Genomic DNA, 24,464 nt, shown 5'->3' on the forward strand with positions numbered 1-24,464 from the left:
TTTCTTAATTGGCTAAAGCCATGCAATCCCTCTCCCTATGATTAGAAATATCATGGGAAGCAAAGTGGCAATTTATCTTTGTCTTAACACCCTAAGTTATTTCCCAACACAGAGAAGATATATCAATTGGTAGCACTACGCACAGTCATGGTTCCACTTCCCATCATGCATTGGGGCATGGCTACAGTATCATTTACTGAAAGCTCAACAAATACACTAGATGGCAATATTTAGTCACAATATACAAAGTCACAAGTCTTTCTTTTCGTGGATCCCTCACAGAAAGAATGTTAATAATGTAAATGCCATCTTGAGGATTTATTGTCATAATAAACAAATACAGTACTTATGTACTGTATGTTGAATGCATATATCCGTCCGAGTTTTATTCATTTTTTTCTTAATGCTTTGCCAAAATGTATATGATTGGGAAAAATTATCGGCAATGATTGGAATTGAATCGGGAGCAAAAAAAAGCAATCGGATCGGGAAATATCGGGATCGGCAGATACTCAAACCAAAACGATCGGGATCGGATTGGGAGCAAAAAAACATGATGGGAACAACCCTAATTATTAGGGCCCGAGCACTAAGCGTGCAAAGGCCCTATTGTTTTGCAAAGGATTATTATTATTATTATTATTTTTTTTTTTTTCTCAGGGCAAATGAAAACTGCTATTTTGGAGGCCTGAACATGCACGAAAAGTCAACAAAATTTGCACATATGTGCGGAAAATTGTAAATTTTGATAATTTTGCAATGTTGCAAAAAAATGTAACAAAATGGCTCAGTGGTACCCCCTTGAAATTTTAAAATTGGCCTATAACATTAGGATCTGTCAGCATAGAGCGATGAAATTTTGGAAGTCTATACCTTGTCCAAAACTGCTCCAAAAAAAGCGTTTACACCCATATTCCAAACCCAACAGGAAATCGGTTATTTTGGATCGAATATGAAATTTTTATTGATTTACAGGGTGCACATTTGAGACCTTTTCGCCGAGGGAGTAAGTTGGATCTTCAAAATTGGTGAGACTGTTCAGGAGACATATGAGATCTTAAGTTTTTAAAATGGTGCATTTTCATTCACCGGTCTGACCTGGGCGTGGTGCCAAAATCGGCCATTTTTTCGGCAAAATGACAAATTCAGTAAATGACTAATAGTTCCTTGACACAACGTTCAATCTTTTTCATATCTGGCATGTATGTGCGGTATCCCACCCTTAACACGAGTGTATTGAAATATTACCCATTAGGCCTAGCGCCCCCTAGTGAGAACAGGAAATGCCTTTTTTTACGAGACAGGGTCCTCCTCCAAGGGAAAAAAATCTGTTGACATCAAACCTGCATCAGGGAAGCCTTAAGACCTGTGTTCAGGTGCCTGATGAAAAATATTGAGGTTTTGTTGAAGCGGAGGGGTCCAAACAGGAAGGTGAAAACTACCGTCAACAATTTGTCTCGCAAAAAACTTTGGACAGTCATAACTCAGCAGATATACAACATATCTGCGCCAAACTTCCCGTGCTTGTTGATAATCATACCCTGAAGGGTCTTGTAGGGGTCATTTGCATCAACTCTACAGTGCCAACTAGTGGCGACAGAAAGTTTTAAAAAAGGCCTTTCCTATAGACCCTACTCACCTACGTCACAAAATGGGCGTGTCGCTGTTTCCGGCCGCCATACTGTACCTCTTTTTCAGACCTATTCTCATTGTTTTCAATTAGTCGAGCAAGTTATAGAGCAATTCATGGAAGCCCCGGTGTTATCTGACGCTGTAAACTCATTGGATCCGTTGCATAAAAGGCGTTACGTGGAAAAGCTTCAGTTTATCCATTCGCCAGATCCGTATTTGATGCCTAAATCGATGTTTTTCAACCCGCTGGCTTCGCCTGACATCTGATATCCTGATATTTACAACTATCTTGTCCACACAAAATCAGCCTATTCTCACAAAAGTTTGAAAAACTTTAAGAGCTTGGAGGCTTATAAATGCTACGTTGCTGGTTGGGTGAAACACGTCCTCGTACACGAAAATTCGGCAGGAATCTTGTGCTCGGAAGGTGAGTTACGAAATTTTCAATTCAAAATCTTTTGTTCTTGGTAACATCCACTGTCAAGTCTAATGTATTTCATGTCATTTGTCAATGGAGCTAGGGCTTTTAATGTTTATATGGTTTAGCGATAGCACTCACTACATACATACGTGTATGTTGTCGGCGATTAGCCTAGCAATGATCTTAATTGTGGTTGTCAGCCCAAAACCCTCTAAATATATATTAAATGCATCTTACCAGATATAAAATGACTACTACATCATCTGTGGTAGTCGTTTGGAGCCCAGTTTTCTCGTCGAATTGCAGCAGTCAATCGCGGCCTCCTCTTCGGGTCTCTCGGAATACGGTAAAAATTCAAGTCTCTCCGTCTATCTTCTCTGTTTTTGCAACCGACCGCCACATACGACTTCACCATTTTGAGTATTAATGTTGACGAGCAGTAAAACGTGCAATAATAGGAGGAATTTACGAAGCGCTAATGCATTTCTATGACGAGTATCCGGACATCATGGCGCGGGGGCGTGGCTGTGACGTCACGTGAGTAGGGTCTATTGGGTTTTTTCAACGTAGAGCAATGAAATTTGGGGAGTCCATACCTTATGCAAAACTGCTCCAAATAGTCTCTTGCACCCATTTTCCAAATCCAACAGAAAATCGGGTATTATGGATCGAATGTGAAATTTTTATCCATTTGTAGTAAAGTTTACATTTGGAGGCCTGAACATGCACGAAAACTCACCAAATTATGCACATACATGCGGCTTTGCGTGGATTTCGATAATCTTGCGACGTTACCAAAAAATGTAACAAAAGGGCTCAGTGGCGCCCCCTTGAATTTTTCAAAAAGGCGTTTCCTATTAGGTTTTTTTAACATAGAGAAACGAAATTTGGGGAGTCGATACCTTGTGCAAAACTGCTCCAAAAAGTCTCTTGAACCCATATTCCAAACCCAACAGGAAATTGGGTATTTTTATCGAATGTGAAATTTTTATCTATTAAAAGGGTGCACATTTGAGACCTTGTCACAGAGGGAGTTAGTTGGATCATCTTCAAAATTGGTGAGACTATTCAGGAGACATAGGAGATCTAAAATTTTCAAAATGGTGCGTTTTCATTCACGGGTCTGACCTGGGCGTGGACCTAAGTCGGCCATTTTTTCGGCAAAATGACTGAATTCAGTAAAAGACTAATAGCTCCTTGACACAACGTTCAATCTTTTTCATATCTGGCATGTACGTGCGGGATCCCACCCTTAACACGAGTGCATTGAAACATTACCCATTAGGCCGAGCGCACCCTGTTGGGAACAGGAGATGCCTTTTTTTTATTAAACAGGCTCCTCCTCCAAGGAAAAAAAAAATATTAACCTGAAACCTGCATCAGGGGAGCCATAAGTTCAGGTGCCTGATGAAAAATACTGAGGTTTGGTTGAAGCAGAAGAGTCCAACAGGAGAAGTGAAAATGACTGAAGCCATTTCGTCTCACCACAAGTTTTGAACAGTCTTAACTTCTACAACATATCTGCGCCAAACATCTCGTGCTTGTTGAGTCATACTCTGAAGGGTCCTGTAGGGGTCATTTGCATCAACCCTATAGCGCCAACTAGTGGCAATAGAAAGTCACTCATTTTTCTAATATATGTCCAGTTCTTTTCAGGTTGGTCATTGTAGTTTCAAGACCTTTTGAAATACTTATTTTACGGCCCATGTCCACATGTCTCTGTCTGTTGCCGTGACGACCCTTTATTCGCTCCTTTTTTGTAGTACTCTGTCCAATAGGGGTTTTTATCTCTTAGGTGTGTGAATGTAAAGAAGCGACTTTCGAGCATGTTAGGTTCTAATGAGATGATTAGAGAGGGCGATCTGCCACCACCCTGACCTGCACACTGTCCGAGTTGCGCTAGATTGCGAGGGCCCATTCAGTCCTGCTTGCAGGCCTAGTTATTATCATTATATCATATTATTATTAGGGCTGTCAAAATTAACGCGTTAACGCGCGGTAATTAATTTTTTAAATTAATCACGTTAAAATATTTGATGCAATTAACGCACATGTCCCTCTCAGACAGTGTTCTGCCTTTTGGTAAGTTTTACAGGAAGGCGTTTTGTGCTGTCTAACAGTGAACTCTTGTGGTCGCTTTGCGACATGGTTTATTTTTTTCTTGCCAGTTCAATATGGCTGCATGACGTCTCTGTTGTGCTTATATGATCCTTGGAAAAGATTTGTCCGTAAGTATGGTTGTTGTAAAGAATGTACATATTATGTTAATAAGCGAAATGTTATATTTTTTGTATGAGACGTTTTTTGTTTATGTTTAGTCAACCTGTATAGCGTGCTAAGCTAACGTTGTTGCTAATGCAATGCTTGTTTACTTTTTTTTTTGTAGTTTTACGTAAACGGTCTAAAGAGGACAATGGTTTGAGGCCATTTTATTAATAAATCAGATGAAAAAGGAAGAAGTCTGATTATTAAGGCGTCGTTCACTAGCTGTCTAGCTTTGGAAAAAGTAGATGCTTCGGAGTGAGGACAGCATAGACAGATTTAAATGACAGTATAGTGAAATGCCCACTACAGTCCTTATGTACCGTATGTTGATTGTATATATCCATCCTGTGTCTTATCTTTCCATTCCAACAATTTATTTTACAGAACATATATATAATTCACAGAAAAATATGGCATATTTTATAGATGGTTTGAATTGCGATTAATTACGATTAATTAATTTTTAAGCTGTAATTAACTCGATTAAAAATTTTAATCGTTTGACAGCCCTAATTATTATTTTTGTTTTATTTACTTTTGTTCCGTGAAGAATCCAGAAAGGGTTATTTGATTGTGGCTTTCTGAAAAACAATACATTTTTACATTTAGGCATTGCTGCAATCGTCACACTTTTTCCTGTTACAAACTGACCCCGGCCCCTCATCAGAGAAGGGAAAAGTTATCTGGCCCTCACAGGAAAATGTTTGGGGACTCCTGCTATAAACGTTTGATTGGTTTGAGTTAAAGTAAACACTTTTTTCATCTGTGTGATTTTGACAAAGATTTGACATCATGATTTGATTTCACATTTGATGGTGATTTTATGCAGAAATGTGAGAAATTTATTTCTTTCAATTGAAAGAAAATCCACGACGGACTAAGGGCGCAAAGTCTGAAGCGCAATATAGCCAGGGATCACTGTATTATTGTTGAAACTGGTGAACTCTCTTCACACATGTTGATAATTTCAAGTATGACCATGTAATGTTGGGTTTTGCTTCTTTTTTCTTCTCAGTTTTGAGCAATTCTGCATAAACTACTGCAATGAGAAGCTGCAACAACTTTTCATCCAGCTCACACTCAAGGCAGAGCAGGAAGAATACGAGGCGGAGGATATTGAAGTAATAAGACTGGAAGTGTAACGTGCGTTTACTTTGATTTGCTGTTGAATGGAATTTCATTTTCACATTGTTTTGCTCAGTGGGAACCGGTGCAGTTCTTCAATAACAAGATTATCTGTGACCTCGTGGAGGAGAGACACAGGGGAATTATATCAATCCTGGTACTTTGCTTGAATAAAGATAAAATCCTAAATTTTATAGGGGATAATTACCTGACTAGTGATTCTGACTCGGCAGGATGAGGAGTGCCTCAGGCCAGGAGAAGCTACAGACCTCACCTTCTTGGAGAGACTGGAGGACAAAATGGGGAATCACCCTCATTTTGTCTCGTGAGTTTACACTTATTATCTGATCAGTGTTTCATTAATCTGTCTTGATGGATGTGTAGTTTCATCGTTTCAAATTTACAATTCAAACTTTATCGATTGAGATGACTGAAACTCTTTGTTTTTGTTGACTTTCTCTTTGTGTGCAGTCACAAGCTGGCAGACAAAAAAACACGAAGGACGCTGGAGAGAGGAGATTTTCGTCTACTGCATTATGCTGGAGAGGTCACCTATTGTGTTGTGGGTAAATTAAAGCACAACCTACCTCTCAAACCATTTTAACCCTTTAAAGGGCAAGTAATTTACAAATAACATCACATTAAATATAAATCATGTGAAGTAAATAATGTGTAGATAATTGTCTGTAGATAAAGACCCGGTATCTACATACGTGAATATCACATTTTTCGTCATATATTCTGTTATACTATTCTTATATATAATACTTTATGAAAATTATTATTAAAATGTTAGTTACAAAAAAATATATATATGAAGTAAATAATGTGTAGATAATTGTCTGTAGATAAAGACCCGGTATCTACATACGTGAATATCACATTTTTCGTCATATATTCTGTTATACTATTCTTATATATAATACTTTATGAAAATTATTATTAAAATGTTAGTTACAAAAAATATATATATATATATATAAATACAGAAATAAACCGTAATTTTCGGACTATAAGCCGCTACTTTTTTCCCCTCAATTTGAATCATGCGGCCTATAGTCTACTGCGGATTAATTGTTAATTTATTTGGGTTAATAGGCAACACTTTATTTGACAGTGGCGTCATAACACTGCCAGAAGGCCGCCATAAATATGACATGACACGATCATGGGCATTAATGAATGCTTATGACAGATGTCATTAAGCGTCATCTGGCAAATTATGTCACTAACTCCATTTATGTCCAGCTCAGATGTTTTACATCCATTCAAACGTGAGCTAATTTTCCGCATGATACAAAATGACATCTGTCATTCATTTATGCTCACTGTCAAATAGTGTTACTAAATACCATAACTAGCAATTGATGAAACAACTGGAACAGTAACTGAAGAAATAATTAGCACAGAACATGAATTTTGATTGTTATTTACATCTGTAGCGCTGCAATGCATGCCAGGAGGCATGTTAGACAACATTGTTGACAGCAGGTGGCAGCAGAGGTTGTCTGTCTCTCCAAAGGGAAGGGAGAGATTACATTGAGCAATGATAGCCAAATAAACCTTTGCAGCCAATTAATTCAAAGTTTCATAATGGTCCATTTGGTCTTATGACAGTCTTATGATGCCGCTGTCAAATGAAGTGCTACCGGTTAATATATTTTCTTGTAAATATCCCATAATACAGTATGGACAGCTACGGCTTATAGTCCAGTGCGGCTTACCTAAGAACAAATGATGTGTTTATATCAAATTCGGTGGTTGGCAGCTTATAGTCAGGTGCGCCTAATAGTCCGAAAATTACGGTACTCTGGTTATGACCCCCAATAAATACCGTATTGGCCCGAATATAAGACGGCCCTGATTATAAGACGGCCCCCTCTTTTTCAAGACTCAAGTTTGACAAAAGACTTTTTGAACACCAAATTAATTTTTATACAGAAAATAATTACAGTACATCCGAAACAAATGATTATAACAATATATTTCAGAGGAAAAGCATGTTATTTTGCCCCATTCAAATGTTAATATCTGAACCTTTAAATATGTAAACTAAAGTGCAATCACATTCGTAAATGAATGGCTTGTGGTTTTTGAAATATAAATAAACCAATCTATTGTGATAAAACAACAAAATTGCAATAACTGCATTAACCATCAAAGTGAAGTCTAACTGAAACTGTAGTCTTGAAACAAATCTGAATAAGGAAAAACATTATAATAAAATAATGCAAACTGGTTAAACCTAAGAGTAGCTGAGATCTGTCATGACAGAACATCGCTTCAATGATACAGTGCCTTGCAAAAGTATTCGGCCCCCTTGAATCTTGCAACCTTTCACCACATTTCAGGCTTCAAACATAAAGATATGAAATTTAATTTTTTTGTCAAGAATCAACAACAACTGGGACACAATCGTGAAATGGAACAACATTTATTGGATAATTTAAACTTTTTTAACAAATAAAAAACTGAAAAGTGGGGCGTGCAATATTATTCGGCCCCTTTACTTTCAGTGCAGCAAACTCACTCCAGAAGTTCAGTGAGGATCTCTGAATGATCCAATGTTGTCCTAAATGACCAATGATGATAAATAGAATCCACCTGTGTGTAATCAAGTCTCCGTATAAATGCACCTGCTCTGTGATAGTCTCAGGGTTCTGTTTAAAGTGCAGAAAGCATTATGAAAACCAAGGAACACACCAGGCAGGTCCGAGATACTGTTGTGGAGAAGTTTAAAGCCGGATTTGGATACAAAAAGATTTCCCAAGCTTTAAACATCTCAAGGAGCACTGTGCAAGCCATCATATTGAAATGGAAGGAGCATCAGACCACTGCAAATCTACCAAGACCCGGCCGTCCTTCCAAACTTTCTTCTCAAACAAGGAGAAAACTGATCAGAGATGCAGCCAAGAGGCCCATGATCACTCTGGATGAACTGCAGAGATCTACAGCTGAGGTGGGAGAGTCTGTCCATAGGACAACAATCAGTCGTACACTGCACAAATCTGGCCTTTATGGAAGAGTGGCAAGAAGAAAGCCATTTCTCAAAGATATCCATAAAAAGTCTCGTTTAAAGTTTGCCACAAGCCACCTGGGAGACACACCAAACATGTGGAAGAAGGTGTTCTGGTCAGATGAAACCAAAATTGAACTTTTTGGCCACAATGCAAAACGATATGTTTGGCGTAAAAGCAATACAGCTCATCACCCTGAACACACCATCCCCACTGTCAAACATGGTGGTGGCAGCATCATGGTTTGGGCCTGCTTTTCTTCAGCAGAGACAGGGAAGATGGTTAAAATTGACGGGAAGATGGATGCAGCCAAATACAGGAACACTCTGGAAGAAAACCTGTTGGTATCTGCACAAGACCTGAGACTGGGACGGAGATTTATCTTCCAACAGGACAATGATCCAAAACATAAAGCCAAATCTACAATGGAATGGTTCAAAAATAAACGTATCCAGGTGTTAGAATGGCCAAGTCAAAGTCCAGACCTGAATCCAATCGAGAATCTGTGGAAAGAGCTGAAGACTGCTGTTCACAAACACTCTCCATCCAACCTCACTGAGCTCGAGCTGTTTTGCAAAGAAGAATGGGCAAGAATGTCAGTCTCTCGATGTGCAAAACTGATAGAAACATACCCCAAGCGACTTGCAGCTGTAATTGGAGCAAAAGGTGGCGCTACAAAGTATTAACGCAAGGGGGCCGAATAATATTGCACGCCCCACTTTTCAGTTTTTTATTTGTTAAAAAAGTTTAAATTATCCAATAAATTTTGTTCCACTTCACGATTGTGTCCCACTTTTTGTTGACTCTTGACAAAAAATTAAAATTTTATATCTTTATGTTTGAAGCCTGAAATGTGGCGAAAGGTTGCAAGGTTCAAGGGGGCCGAATACTTTTGCAAGGCACTGTATCTGGCGCCATCTAGCGTCGTGAATAGGTATAATGTCTAGACCGCGAATATAAGACGACCCCCTCTTTTTCAGTCTAATTTCAATGGAAAAAACCACCGTCTTATATTCAGGCCAATACGGTAACAAAGGTTGTTGATTTTTTTTGTTTCCTAGTATTTAACTGAATGCTCTATAAAGGGTTAATTGCATTTTCCACAAACTGCCTAACATGTATAACCTGTCATTAATTTTAAAGGATTTTTGGACAAAAATAACGACCTCCTATATAAAAATATTAAAGATGTAAGTATAAGAAACTTCATTTCTCAAATAATTAAAAACTCATGAAGCTAAACTATCGTTTAGAATTTGAACAAGCATTTTTTGATAACGCAACAAATTGTGTTCTCCTACCATCTCCCAGCTGATAAGTCAATCAAAAAACACCATTGTCAGACAGTGCTTCTCGTGCACAGACCCAGACAGCAGGCGGAGACCAGAAACAGTGAGTTCCTCCATATTCCCCAACAGTAACTACTGGCATTGGCAGTGTGTCATCTTCAAGCCACGTGCACCTGACAGATGAACCGTTGAATTTTGAGCCACTTTCTGTGTGTAGGTGGCCACCCAATTTAAGAGCAGCCTGCTGAAGCTGACAGAGATCCTCGTAGCCAAAGAAGCATGGTACATTCGTTGCCTTAAATCCAATGAGTCCAGGAAACCAGGTACTTTTAGTAAAAAACTTTGTTTATTTTGTTATGTTTAAAAGCTATTCAACAGAAAATGTTGTTTTTTATTGTTTATGCTTAACCTCCTGCTCTGAACCAGGACAGTTTGATGAAGCTCTGATCAAACACCAGATTAAATATTTGGGCCTGATGCAGCATTTGCGAGTCAGACGTGCTGGTTTTGCTTATAGACGGAAGTACGATGTCTTTTTACAGCGGTATGAAGACTTGGACAAGCATGAATACAGTCCCTGACAAAAGTTTTGTCGCTTATCCATTTTGTGGAAACAATTGCGAATAACCTGACTTTTAATTATTCAATTGGTATCAGAAATGGCTCATATGAAAGCTAAGACCCTCCCAAATGATGAATGTACAAAAATTAGGGCTGTCAAAATTATTGCGTTAACGGGCGTTAATTTTTTTTTTTTTATTAATCACGTTAAAATATTTGACGCAATTAACGCATGCACTGAATGACCTGCTCACATATTGCCTCAAACAGATTACAATGAGGCCGTTTATGGACATTAAGAGTGAAGAGAATGCCACCGGCCGCTTGGGGGCAGCGCCGTTCCATACTCATGTTGTTTCTTCTAAACGTTGGAGAATTAGTAGTTGTGAGACGTTTATGCTGTATTCACAATGCAATGCAAATTGCTATTTGTGCTCCACACATATTTCGGTAAGTTTTCTTTCTTTTAGTGGCAATTATGTGTCTTTTGTTGTATTTTGGGTAAGATATGTAGAGATATATGTTATACAGTAAAGGCGAGTGGACACTGGCATAAACTTTGGCAACTCCTTCACAACAAACCTAAGTATGGTTTAGTGAAAGCACAACAAAAATAATATTCCTATCTCTCCCAAAAAAAATAATGTTGTAAATAGTGTAAAGCACTTCAGTCTATAGTAAATGAGGCCCTATTCTGACACACAGTTAAACAACAATGCAAAATGAACTGGCATTCCATATCAAAATAGCTATGCAAAATACACGTAAAACTTAGACTTTGGTCACTCTATTTTTATTATTGTTATTTTTATTCTTCTTATTATTATATTAACTCTACTTTTGATTGAAAATTTTACAAATTTTATAAAACGAAAACATGAAGAGGGGTTTTAATATAAAATTACTATAACTTGTAATTATAACATTTATCGGTTAAGAACTACAAGTCTTTCTATCCGTGGATCACTTTAACAGAAAGAATGTTAATAATGCCATTTGTGGATTTATTGTTACAATAAACAAATACAGTACTTATGTACAGTATGTTGTATGTATATATCCGTCGTGTGTCTTATCTTTCCATTCCAACAATAATTTACAGAAAAATATGGCATATTTTAGAGATGGTTTGAATTGCGATTAATTGCGATTAATTACGATTAATTAATTTCTAAGCTGTAATTAACTCGATTAAAAATTTTAATCGTTTGACAGCCCTAACAAAAATATATTTGTTTCACTGAAAAAAGATTTATCATTTCATGAAGACATAAAGGCCAAATTTTGGCAAGAAAAAAGTTTTGTCGCCTACAAAAAGTAGTGTGAAAATTGAACAAAAAATGTACTTCAAATACAAAAATATGTTACATAACATAAGCGAATTAAGTAGTGGTTATGTGAGATCCAAATTTAATATTTTGTACGACTTCCATGGGCTTGAAGAACTGCATCCATGCGGTTCGGCAAGGATTCACACAATTTATTGATGAAGTCATCAGGAGCACCAAAGAGTTCATCAACATTCTTGGGTTTCTTCTTCCATGCTTCCGCTTTCATCCTAGCCCAGACATGCTCAATGATGTTCATGTCTGGTGACGGAGCTGGCCAGTCCTGGAGGATCTTGATCTTCTTTGCCTTGAGGAACTTTGAGGTAGAGATTGAAGTATGCGATGGAGCACCATCCTGCTGCAGAATTTGTCCCTTTTTATGGTTAGGAATGTAAGAGGCAGCTAACATTTGTTGATTTTTCAGACTATTTATGTTGCCTTCCACCCTGCAGATCTCTCGCACACCCCCATACTGGATATAACCCCAGACCATGATCTTGCCAACACCAAACTTCACTGTTTTCTGAGTGATTTCAGATGAATCTTCCATTGAATTACACCACAGTCGCCGCAAAAATTGCAGGAGACCTACTGGAGCTCGCATGGATCCGCACGTCTTGCTAAAATTTGACCTTTATGCCTTCATTAAATGATAAATCTTTTTTCAGTGTAACATATATTTTTGTACATTCAACATCATTTGGGAGGGTCTTAGCTTTCATGAGCCATTTCTGAAACCAATTGAATAACTAAAAGTCAGGTTAGCAATTGTTTCTACAAAATGGATAAGCGACAAGACTTTTGTCAGGGACTGTATAACAAATCTATAGTTCCTTGTATAGCATGCAGTATGCTGACAAACATTATTTGTTACTCAGATATAAAGCTCTGTGCCCAGCCACTTGGCCGCATTGGAGAGGAGAACCTGCTGACGGAGTGTTGGTGCTGGTTCAACATCTGGGCTATTTTCCAAATGAGTACAAAATGGGAAGGTGAGAAAAATGGCAAATTATCTTGACAAATGCCAAAGACTTTTATGACCAAAACCTTTTCTGTAAGTCTTCACAAGTTTTTCACACACTGTTGCTGGTATTTTGGTCCATTCCTCCATGCGTATCTCCTCGAGAGCAGTGATGTTTTAGGACTGTTGTTGGGCAGCACGGACTTTCAACTCACTCCAAAGATTTTCTATGGGGTTGAGATCTGGAGATGACGAGGCCACTCCAGGACCTTGATATGCTTCTTACGAAGCCACGTATTTGTTTCCTAGGCTGTGTGTTTGGGATCATTGTCATGCTGAAAGACCCAGCCACATTTCATCTTCAATGCCCTTGCTCTTGGTCTCTTGGTCTCTATGGCCAAGACCAAAAAGCTGTCCTTTGTTGAGTTTCGAGTGTGACTGCTTGAGATTGTGGACTGATGTCTTTTATACAGAGAATAACACATGCCATTAATACAGGTAACGAGTGGAGAGGGCAGAGGAGCCTCTTAAAAATCTACAGCTCCGTGAAAGCCAGAAATCTTGCTTGTTTGTAGCTGACCAAATACCTATTTTCCACTATAATCTGCAAATATATTCTTTTAAAAATGGAACAAAGTGCTCTTTTGGATTTTTTTTTCTCATTCTGTCTCCGATAGTTGAGGTATACTTATGATGACAATTACAGGCCTCTCTCATCTTTTTAAGTGGGAGAACTTGCACAATTGGTGGCTGACTATATACAGTGGGGCAAATAAGTATTTCGTCAACCACCAATTCTGCAAGTTCTCCTACTTGAAAAGATTAGAGAGGCCTGTAATTGTCAACATGGGTAAACCTCAACCATGAGAGACAGAATGTGGAGAAAAAAAAACAGTTTTGATTTGTTTGATTTTTAAATTTATTTCCAATTTAGAGTGGAAAACAAGTATTTGGTCACCTAAAAACAAGCAAGATTTCTGGCTGTCAAAGAGGTCTAACGAGGCTCCACTCATTACCTGTGTTAATGGCACCTGTTTTAACTCATTATCGGTACAAAAGACACCTGTCCACAACTTCAGTCAGTCACACTCCAAACTCCACTATGGCCAAGACCAAAGAAATGTCGAAGGACACCAGAGACAAAATTGTAGACCTGCACCAGGCTGGGAAGACTGACTCTGCAATAGGTAAAACGCTTGGTGTAAAGAAATCAACTGTGGGAGCAATTATTAGAAAATGGAAGACATACAAGACCACTGATAATCTCCCTCGATCTGGGGCTCCATGCAAGATCTTACCCCGTGGCGTCAAAATGATAACAAGAAAGATGAGCAAAAATCCCAGAACCACACAGGGGGACCTAGTGAATGACCTACAGAGAGCTGGGACCACAGTAACAAAGGTTACTATCAGTAACACAATGCGCGGCCAGGGACTCAAATCCTGCACTGCCAGACGTGTCCCCCTGCTGAAGCCAGTACACGTCCAGGCCCGCCTGCGGTTTGCTAGAGAGCATTTGGATGATCCAGAAGAGGGCTGGGAGAATGTGTTACGGTCAGATGAAACCAAAATAAAACTTTTTGGTAGAAACACAGGTTCTCTTATTTCGAGGAAAAAGAATACTGAATTGCATCCGAAGAACACCATACCCACTGTGAAGCATGGGGGTGGAAACATCATGCTTTGGGGCTTTTTTTCTGCAAAGGGACCAGGACGACTGATCTGTGTAAAGGAAAGAATGAATAGGGCCATGTATCGAGAGATTTTGAGTGAAAATCTCCTTCCATCAGCAAGGGCATTGAAGATGAGACGTGGCTGGGTCTTTCAGTCTGACAATGATCCCAAACACACAGCCAGGGCAACAAAGGAGTTGCTTTGTAAGAAACATTTCAAGGTCCTGGAGTGGCCTAGCCAGTCTCCAGATCTCAACCCTATAGAAAATCTGCGGAGGAAGTTGAAAGTCCGTGTTGCCCAAAGAGCAGCCCCAAAACATCACTGCTCTAGAGGAGATCTGCATGGAGGAATGGGCCAAAATACCAACAACAGTGTGTGAAAAGCTTGTCAAGAGTTACAGAAAACGTTTGGCCTCCGTTTTTGCCAATAAAGGGTACATAACAAAGTATTGAGATGAACTTTTGTTATTGACCAAATACTTATTTTTTCCACCATGATTTGCAAATAAATTATTTAAAAATCAAACAATGTGAGTTTCTGTTTTTTTTTCTCACATTCTGTCTCTCATGGTTGAGGTTTACCCATGTTGACAATTACAGGCCTCTCTAATATTTTCAAGTGGGAGAAATTGCACAATTAGAGGTTGACTAAATACTTATTTGCCCCACTGTATTATTTTGCCCCACTGCACTGTATCATTTTTATGTTATAATGTGTAATGAACCACCTTAAGAGTTTAAACTAAACTGGGGAATATGTTTAACACTCTGTCTCTCTGTCTGTTTCTCTGTATCTCTCTTTTTTTTTTAAAGGACCAAAATATTCATCCGCCATCCGAGAACCCTATATGCTACTGAGGATGCTTTTGAAAAGTGTAAACATCAACTAGGTGAGTGCAAAGCCACAATTATTGACACTTAGACCCAGTGGCGTTCCTTCCCTACATACCTGTAGTGCCCTGGGCGACCCCCTTACCATAAAAAAAACAAAAAAAACAACAACAGTTGACCCACAAAATATAGCGCATGAAGCATACTTAGCACAACCCAATAACCAAAACATTTATTTACATTTACTTATATTATTTGTGTTAACATTTATTAACACTATCAAACCAGTTGAAGGTGCACAACAATAAATATGTCCAAGGGAATATTAATTTAGCATCACAAACATTAATAAAATATTGCAGAAATAATAAAGAAAGTGTGGAAAACTCTACTTGTGACTACTTGTTTCAGATGTGTTGACTACTACAAGGTCTCCTGTTAGAAGATCAAATCAAATACTTTTTTGGGCAGCATAGTTTGTTTCTGTTTCTTCCCCCGGTGGCCTAAAAATGTGATTGCATTTAATTGACTTTCCTATAAATTAACTTAAAGGGGAAGTTAAGAATTTTTGACATAAAGCTTCATCTTCGAGTTAGAGGTGGAGTTGATTTCAACAAATTCCGTGGAGTTTGTTAGTTCTTTGTTAGTTTCAGGACTCTGAAGTGGCTAAGCTAGCGCAAGGCAATTGTACCTGTTTAGGATACCAATAAAAAAATAAAAAAAAACATGCACGCATGAGAATCACTTATTACCCATGCAAACAATAGTGTTGGCTATGTTTTCAGGATAAAGTTATTCAAAGTTACCATTGTATGTCAATAATTGTAGTATGAACAGCAACATTTGTAATCCAGCAGCTCTGCAGGGAACAGGCTTTCTAGGCAAGCTGGATTGCGTGATATCACATCGTTTTTTTTCCACCGCTGATTTTTTTTTGGGGGGGGGGACAAAAGAGAATCCCCAGTAGAATGAGCGTGGCTGAATAACATACAGATATATAGTCAACATTTACAAATCTCTGAAGGAATCTGACCTTTTAGCCAGATTGCCGGAATTACGCCAGCCAAACCGCTGGAGCTGCGGTAGTGCAATTCCAACGACCCGGCCAAAAGCAAAAACTCTGCACTTTCTCCTTTGTCTTACCCCTTGTACTGACTACGATCAAACGGCAAGGCAAAACGGCAAAGAGACCCAGGCGAGGAGGCAAACTGGATCCAGGGTCACCATATCACAAGTCAACCAAAGGTTCCCGAGAAAAATGACGATTAGTTACACATTCAGTCTTTTGAAGGCTCTGGTGGTGCTGGCTGTGATCCGGAAGAAGTGTGTGTTTGGGTGTTGTTTAGGATTATTCTCTGTTTGTCAGGGAGTGCGCGGGCAGGCAGGTTGTGTGGACCCAAATGCAGAGAAACAATAATGCAAGGCAGGTGGCAGAGAACTCAAAAAAAGGTTTTAATTATAACTAACAAAAGCACAAAGTACAAACAAAAGGACTGGGGATCAAAAAAGCAAAGTTCAAACAAAACGTACTTTACCGGAGGGACTAATACACGAGGGCTTGGACAGGACTTCGACATCTACATTGACAAGACACTGACATTGACAATGACGCAACAAGGACTGAAAAGAAACTGGGAGCTTATATACACATGCAGACAAAGACAAAGACGAGACAATGAGGAACAGATGGGTGACACAGGTGGACGCAGATTGGAGGATACACAAGGAGCGGTACACCAGGTGAAATCAATGGCAATTACAAGGACACACTAGGAGGGAATCAACACAAAACCTAACACTGTTGTGGGTTGGGCGGGAAAGTTTCGGGTGTTACTGTTGTCGGGGCAACGACAGTTGAGGATTTTGCCATCCTTAGCGTCACGTGAGTGCTGAGTGTTCACTTCTCGGTCGCGGGTTCCTCTGTATCAGATGTTCCTTGTGGCAAGACAAGATGTCCCGCCATTTGTTCTGGACTGTCCGGAAGAGCTGATCGCGGGATTTGGTGGTGCAGATGCAGGCCTGTAGATGTCTTGCCTATCACCTGGTTGTCAGCATCAGTCTTGCTTAGTCAGCTTCATGACGCGAGCGCTGGGCTTCGTGGTCAAAAGGCGTCCTGTATCTTTCTGTCCTTATCTGCCCGTTGTCTTGGCACTGCCAGTTCTAATCATTCCAAGCCCAACTGTTCAGAATATCAAATATATTCTGCTTATTTTTCTTAAAATATGATATAAATGTTTTTTGGTGGGTTGGAGTAATACAAACAGTCAAACAGTAAATATAACAAAAGATACTATTCCATGATTGATTTTATTAAGTGTGTTTGAGTAATACAAACAGTCCAACAGTAAATACGCGAAAACATACTATTCCCTTCACCTCTTAATGTGTTTTTGTAGTTTATTAAACCGCATTGTTTTAACTATAAACCATCTATAAGAAAAAATCGCACACTATCTCCCTTCAAACCACTACATTCACTGTTCACATTCATTATTTTGATATGATGCTAACACCAGACCTCTTTAAATTGTTTCTTGACATTTCAGCATCAAGACTCCAGGCCAAATACAAAGGCTACCGGGCAAAGGGCGAGTTCAGAAAACAGAAGGAGGCTGGTATATAAAAAGCTCATCGAAGTAATGAGTTATTCACATTTAGAGCTAAGGTAATTGTTTCCAATTTTATGTTTGATGCCGGCAGCAACAAAGATTGAGACCTGCTGGAGAGGAGTGCAGGCAAGAAAGGAGCGAGACAAGAGAGCATGGGCAGTCAAAGTCATTAAGCAGTAAGAAAAATCACTGAGAACCACCTCACTTCAAACAAATGTTAAACTTGTATCTGTAAACCATTTTATTTTCAGATTTATCAAAGGTTACATGACCAGGGGGCAAGCAAAAGTCACGGATAACTCGGAATATTTGGCCTTCGTGAGACAGAATTACCTCAACAGGCTCAAAGAAAACTTGCCAAAGACCGTTTTGGATAAAACCACGTGGCTATCTCCACCACACGTGTTAGCTGAGGTAGGCAAAAGCATTGTTGAACTAATTGAATGCACGCTTTCTGAATATGCACATTTATTTAACATCTTTGCATGTTGGTCCCGTTACACAGACATCAGAAATACTTCGTAAACTGCACTACCGTCTCATGGTGCGGAAATACGTAAGAGGAATCACACCCCAGAGAAAAACACAGGTAACAACGCCAGTCAAACAATTTGCCTGATTAAAAAAAATCTCTACATTTTGCATTTCCCTCTTCTTTTAGCTTCAAATGAAGTATATTGCCAGCTCGATTTTCAAAGGGAAAAAGGAAAGTTATCCTCAAAGTGTCGCCCAACCTTTTGCGGACACAAGAATCAGTGAGTGAAATACTTGTAGATATGTCCTGCTAACATAATGTACCTTGAAGAAAATTCTTGCACCACCCTATCAATCACAGTGCACTTATTAATCAACATTCACTTTTGCACAATTCACTCTCATTCAAGAACTGCTCAGAATTATAGCCAGCAGCCATCTTGCTGTCCGCGACAATGTGGGCCCCTGCAAATAAGTCTACTGTACATCATTCGTTTAGACAAAACAATACAAAAACATCCTTTCGATTTTATCCATATCCACAAGTGGTACTTGCTGTAAAATGTTCTAGAACAAGTGATTTAGAAAATGAAAACACAATTCCAGACTCTTTTGAACAAGACCTTTTTATCCTTTTAGGCGATGAAGACATTAATGTGAGGGTCCTGCAAATGATTCGTAATGAGCAAATCAAGGTAAACAAAGGTGTTTTTTTTCTTTAAATCCCCAAATGAATCATTCAATCCCACTTTTGCCGTGACTTGCCTTTTTGCAGTACAGCGTTCCGATGATTAAATACGACAGGAATGGTTTCAAAACCAGGCCCAGACAGCTCATTCTCACGCGGACGGCAGCCTATATGGTTGAGGACACAAGGATCAAACAAAGGATTGCTTACATCGCCCTCAAAGGTCAACATGTAGCGCTATTTAAATTCTTGAAACCAACACGAATTAAGATCCTCTGTTTAATTCTTAGGTTTATGCACTATTTCCCAATGCAGGGATTTCTGTCAGTAATTTGACAGACAGCATCATTGTGTTACACGTCACTTGTGAAGACCCCAAAGAGAAGGTACACACAACTACATTGTTAATTTCACAAAAGCTTCATATTTACAATAAAAAACAATCCAAGATCATAAGCGGATTTTAAGGTGGGGCAGGGGGGCCAGGCACCCTGGTGGCCGAAAAGTGTCATTACATGTAATTGACAATTAAAAACTGCTACCACAATGAATGAAATGAACAAAAAATATATTTTTATAATGGGTCAAAATTATTTTTCGAGTAGATCATGTGACTAGCACCTTAGACGGCCATTTGCTTTGCATATAACTTTCCAAAAAAAAAAAAAAAGTAGGGGAGGGCAATTTTATTTTTCAAATGATTTTTTGTTTCTTGGATTGAAAATATTTTTTTGGATTGAAGCAACTTTTTTGGGGATTGAATGATTTAGACACAAATGTCTTTCCCATAATACTGCCCAAACACAATAAACTTTTTCGGTTAAAAATTAAGTGTTCAAATGCAAATTTTTCATCTCAAATATTTTTTCGCATTGAAAAACTTTTTCCATGATTGAAATTTTTCTTTTTTGTATTGAAGTGATTTTTCTTTTTGATTATATATATTTTTGAAGCAACTGATTTTTTGATTGAATAATAAAGACAAAAATGTCCTAGCCGAAATGTGGCCCAAACAAAAATCAACATTAGTTCAATCAAAATAAATAAATAAATAAAAAACTTAAAAAATCAAAGAAAAATAGCTTTCACGTGCATTTTTTTGGACTTTTTTGAGTTTCAAATTTATTTTTGCATCCAAACACTTTTTTTTTTTTTTTTTTTTTTGATTGAAGTGATTTTTTTGATTGAAAATATATATTTTGATTAAAGCAACTTTTTTTTTTATTTATTGAAGCAGCTTTTTTTTAATTGAATACTAAAGACACACATCTACCTCCATATGGCTCTGTCCAGGGGGTACAATTTTTGACTGGGGTAACTACATTGGCATGACACCGGCGGGCATACCATATTCAATGGATGACGATCTTGGCAAAAAGTATTGCCTAAGCAGCCTGATTTAGAATTCCCCTCAAGAATGATGGGAAACAAAAAACACTTAACTTATTATTTTAAATACAGTGGGGCAAATAAGTATTTTGTCAACCACTAATTGTGCAAGTTCTCCCACTTGAAAATATTAGAGAGGCCTGTAATTGTCAACATGGGTTAACCTCAACCATGAGCTACAGAATGTGGGGAAAAAACCCAGAAAATCACATTGTTTGATTTTTAAAGAATATATTTGCAAATCATGGTGGAAAATAAGTATTTGGTCACCTAAAAACAAGCAAGATTTCTGGCTGTCAAAGAGGTCTAACGAGGCTCCACTCGTTACCTGTGTTAATGGCACCTGTTTTAACTCATTATCGGTACAAAAGACACCTGTCCACAACTTCAGTCAGTCACACTCCAAACTCCACTATGGCCAAGACCAAAGAAATGTCGAAGGACACCAGAGACAAAATTGTAGACCTGCACCAGGCTGGGAAGACTGACTCTGCAATAGGTAAAACGCTTGGTGTAAAGAAATCAACTGTGGGAGCAATTATTAGAAAATGGAAGACATACAAGACCACTGATAATCTCCCTCGATCTGGGGCTCCATGCAAGATCTTACCCCGTGGCGTCAAAATGATAACAAGAAAGATGAGCAAAAATCCCAGAACCACACAGGGGGACCTAATGAATGACCTACAGAGAGCTGGGACCACAGTAACAAAGGTTACTATCAGTAACACAATGCGCGGCCAGGGACTCAAATCCTGCACTGCCAGACGTGTCCCCCTGCTGAAGCCAGTACACGTCCAGGCCCGCCTGCGGTTTGCTAGAGAGCATTTGGATGATCCAGAAGAGGGCTGGGAGAATGTGTTACGGTCAGATGAAACCAAAATAAAACTTTTTGGTAGAAACACAGGTTCTCTTATTTGGAGGGAAAAGAATACTGAATTGCATCCGAAGAACACCATACCCACTGTGAAGCACCGTTTTTGTTATCATTTTGACGCCACGGAGTGAGATCTTGCATGGAGCCCCAGATCGAGGGAGATTATCAGTGGTCTTGTATGTCTTCCATTTTCTAATAACTGCTCCATCAGTTGATTTCTTTACACCAAGCGTTTTACCTATTGCAGATTCAGTCTTCCCAGCCTGGTGCAGGTCTACAATTTTGTCTCTGGTGTCCTTCGACATTTCTTTGGTCTTGGCCATAGTGGAGTTTGGAGTGTGACTGACTGAGGTTGTGGACAGGTGTCTTTTATACCGATAAGGAGTTAAAACAGGTGCCATTAATACAGGTAACGAGTGGAGCCTCGTTAGACCTCGTTAGAAGAAGTTAGACCTCTTTGACAGCCAGAAATCTTGCTTGTTTGTAGGTGACCAAATACTTATTTTCCACTCTAATTTGGAAATAAATTCTTTAAAAATCAAACAATGTGATTTTCTGTTTTTTTCCCCACATTCTGCCTCTTATGGTTGAGGTTTACCCATGTTGACAATTACAGGCCTCTCTAATCTTTTCAAGTAGGAGAACTTGCACAATTGGTGGTTGACGAAATACTTATTTGCCCCACTGTATCCTTGTAAGTTAATTTTATTGCTGACACTATGTTTCGGGGTCATCAACATGTTGTGGCCCCCCTGCCCCAAAAGTCAAACTCCACCTATGTCCATGATGAATGATTGTCATTGTTTCAGGGAGATCTTGTACTGCAGTGCAGCCACTTGTATGAGCTGGTGACCAAACTTGGTATCATTGCTGACAAACAGAATGTGGTCAGGATGGTTCAGGGGAGGTAAATCAGAAGATAGCGTGGATTCAGATTGATACTATAAGTGTGCATTAAACAAAACATTTATGTTTGTAATGATGTGCAGCATCAAGATAGAATTTCAACCTGGGAAAGAGAGCGTCGTCGAATTCAGCATAGGGCCGGAGCCGATGGTGTACAAGGCCAAGAATGGACACCTCATGGTGGTACGTTCACTGTGATATAGCAATTTAATTGACGCATAATGTGACCATGCTTAATAGATTAAGCCAAGCGAAATACTTGATTTCAGGTTGCCACTCGGGCTAGGCCGAGGTAACACAAGAGACCTCTCCATTTTTCATCAGAATGACCCCAAGCTGGATCAACATAGCCTCAGGATACACCAACACTGACATATGCACTTTAAGATGGGCCTGTCTGATGCACTTAATAAATTTATATTCACACGAGAGATCAGTGTTGTTAATTACGGCGTAAGAGTATAACTGCATTTCTAACGATGTTAATTTTTTCCAGTAGTGAGTAATCTAATTTATTACTTTTCCCATCTTTGCAATGCTGTTACCGTTACTGAGGATGTGAAGGGGCGCATTACTACAATTTGGCTGACTGAAGCGAGAGTTGTCTGGTTTTTAATCACAGCTGCCTGTGAGATGTCATAGCGGGAGGAAGGAATGGGGTGGTGACGCCGTTGCAAACGTGATGATGATTAGCTAGGTGGCTCGGAGCGTTAGCATAGTATTCGCGTTTTCATTAGCATTAGACTTATTGTTTTTTTTTTAGGGCTGCAGCTATTGACTATTTTAGTAGTCGAATAATCTATGAACTACTGTAATTTTCACACTATAGGGCACACCTAACTATAAGCCACCACACACCAAATTTGACACAAAAACGACACTTGTTAATGTATAAGCCGCACTGGAGTATAAGCCTGTCCTTACTGTATTATTGGATATTTACAAAAAAAGATATTAACCGGTAACACTTTATTTGACAGCGGCATCATCCAGCTGTCATAAGACCAAATGAACAACCATGAAGCTTTCAATCAATTGGCTGCAAAATTTCATTGCTTCAAAAAGCTTCATTTGGCCATCACTGCTCCCTTTGGGGAGACAGTCAACCTCACCGGCTAACATTGTTGTTGTCCAACATGCCTCCTAGCATGAATTGCAGCGCTACAAATGTAAATAACAATAAAAATTCATGTTCTGTGCTAATTATTCAGTTACTGTTCCAGTTGTTTCATTAATTGCTAGTTATGGTATTTGGTAACACTTTGGCTCCATAAGACTATCATTAGACAATCATAATTATGATATGACACTGTCATGAGCATCAATGAATGCTTATAACATATATCATTTAGTGTTATTCGGTAAATGATCACACTTTTGAATGGATGTCCGAGCTGGACATAAATAGGGTGAGTGACATAATTTGCCGGATGAAACTTAATGACATCTGTCATAAGCATTCAGTAATGCCCATGATAGTGTCATGTCATAATTATGACGGTCTTATGATGCCGCCGTCAAATAAAGTGTTACATATTAACCAAAATAAATCAACAAATAATCCGCACTGGACTATAAACTGCAGAATTCAAAATGAAGGAAAAAAGTAGCGGCTTATAGAGGGGAAATTATGGTAGTTATTTTGAATAATCGAGTTGCAGAATAAATTTTAAGAGATGTTAAAAAAAAAAGGCTTGCTAAGATTGCACTTTCAAAAGGACATTAAATGCAAATACAAAATAAAATTCCCCAGGTATTTCGTCAAACTATCCAGAACTGCACCTTAATTTAAAAATAAATCGAAATACTTGAGCTTACCTTCAAACGGCGTAAAAAAATAAATGAGGATCTAAGTACAACAAAAGAACAAGTGGCTAACTTGTACAGCAAAAGTCCGCTAGCTTAAATGCTATAAAATGCTAATGTTTTACAATGCTCTTAACAAATCGCTCAAACACGTTCCCACAAAAATAAGGCTAAATATTCCTACAAACTAAATTACAAATGAATTAAAAAAACATATTAGCTCAAACAACAACTCCTCTCTGGCAAAAATAAACTCAATATGTAGAATAAAGATGAAAAATATAATGACTGTAGTGCAGCCCTAAGTAGCGGAGTCAGAGTAGTTTCATTTTCACAAATCTAATCATGTAAAGGTAAAAAGTATTGCATGGTAAAACTACTCTAAGAAGTATTTTTTTCAAAAAGTTACTCAAGTAAATGTAACGTGTAACAACTACGGCTGCAGCTATCGATTATTTTAGTAGTCGATTAATCAATGAGTTAGTTCGAATAATCGAGTAATCGGAATCAGAACATTTAATGCGTTGCAGAATAAATTTTAGGAGATGTAAAACAAAGGCTTGCTAAGATTGCACTTTCAAAAGAGCATTAGATGTGAATAAAAAAATACAA

The 24,464-nt window shown here is 38.5% G+C and overlaps 1 protein-coding gene across 1 annotated transcript in view; it reads left to right on the forward strand.

Moving 5' to 3' along the window:
• The window catches only part of LOC130913849 (unconventional myosin-Ih-like), a 52,194-nt gene extending 29,631 nt beyond the window's left edge, over positions 1–22,563 (forward strand). The window contains exons 12-32 of the mRNA XM_057832748.1: positions 5,334–5,439; positions 5,520–5,600; positions 5,677–5,768; positions 5,915–6,009; positions 9,604–9,650; positions 9,772–9,852; positions 9,967–10,072; positions 10,176–10,293; positions 12,517–12,630; positions 15,086–15,162; positions 17,650–17,718; positions 17,804–17,888; positions 17,964–18,126; positions 18,218–18,301; positions 18,374–18,467; positions 18,826–18,881; positions 18,962–19,097; positions 19,190–19,260; positions 21,950–22,047; positions 22,130–22,229; positions 22,316–22,563. Of these exons, the coding sequence (XP_057688731.1) occupies positions 5,334–5,439; positions 5,520–5,600; positions 5,677–5,768; positions 5,915–6,009; positions 9,604–9,650; positions 9,772–9,852; positions 9,967–10,072; positions 10,176–10,293; positions 12,517–12,630; positions 15,086–15,162; positions 17,650–17,718; positions 17,804–17,888; positions 17,964–18,126; positions 18,218–18,301; positions 18,374–18,467; positions 18,826–18,881; positions 18,962–19,097; positions 19,190–19,260; positions 21,950–22,047; positions 22,130–22,229; positions 22,316–22,342 (1,900 nt within the window). The 3' untranslated portion in view covers positions 22,343–22,563. The remainder of the gene's footprint in view (positions 1–5,333; positions 5,440–5,519; positions 5,601–5,676; positions 5,769–5,914; positions 6,010–9,603; positions 9,651–9,771; positions 9,853–9,966; positions 10,073–10,175; positions 10,294–12,516; positions 12,631–15,085; positions 15,163–17,649; positions 17,719–17,803; positions 17,889–17,963; positions 18,127–18,217; positions 18,302–18,373; positions 18,468–18,825; positions 18,882–18,961; positions 19,098–19,189; positions 19,261–21,949; positions 22,048–22,129; positions 22,230–22,315) is intronic.
• The last annotated feature ends 1,901 nt before the right edge of the window (positions 22,564–24,464 follow it).

Source organism: Corythoichthys intestinalis, chromosome 3, assembly GCF_030265065.1.
Source record: "Corythoichthys intestinalis isolate RoL2023-P3 chromosome 3, ASM3026506v1, whole genome shotgun sequence".
Lineage (NCBI taxonomy): Eukaryota > Metazoa > Chordata > Actinopteri > Syngnathiformes > Syngnathidae > Corythoichthys > Corythoichthys intestinalis.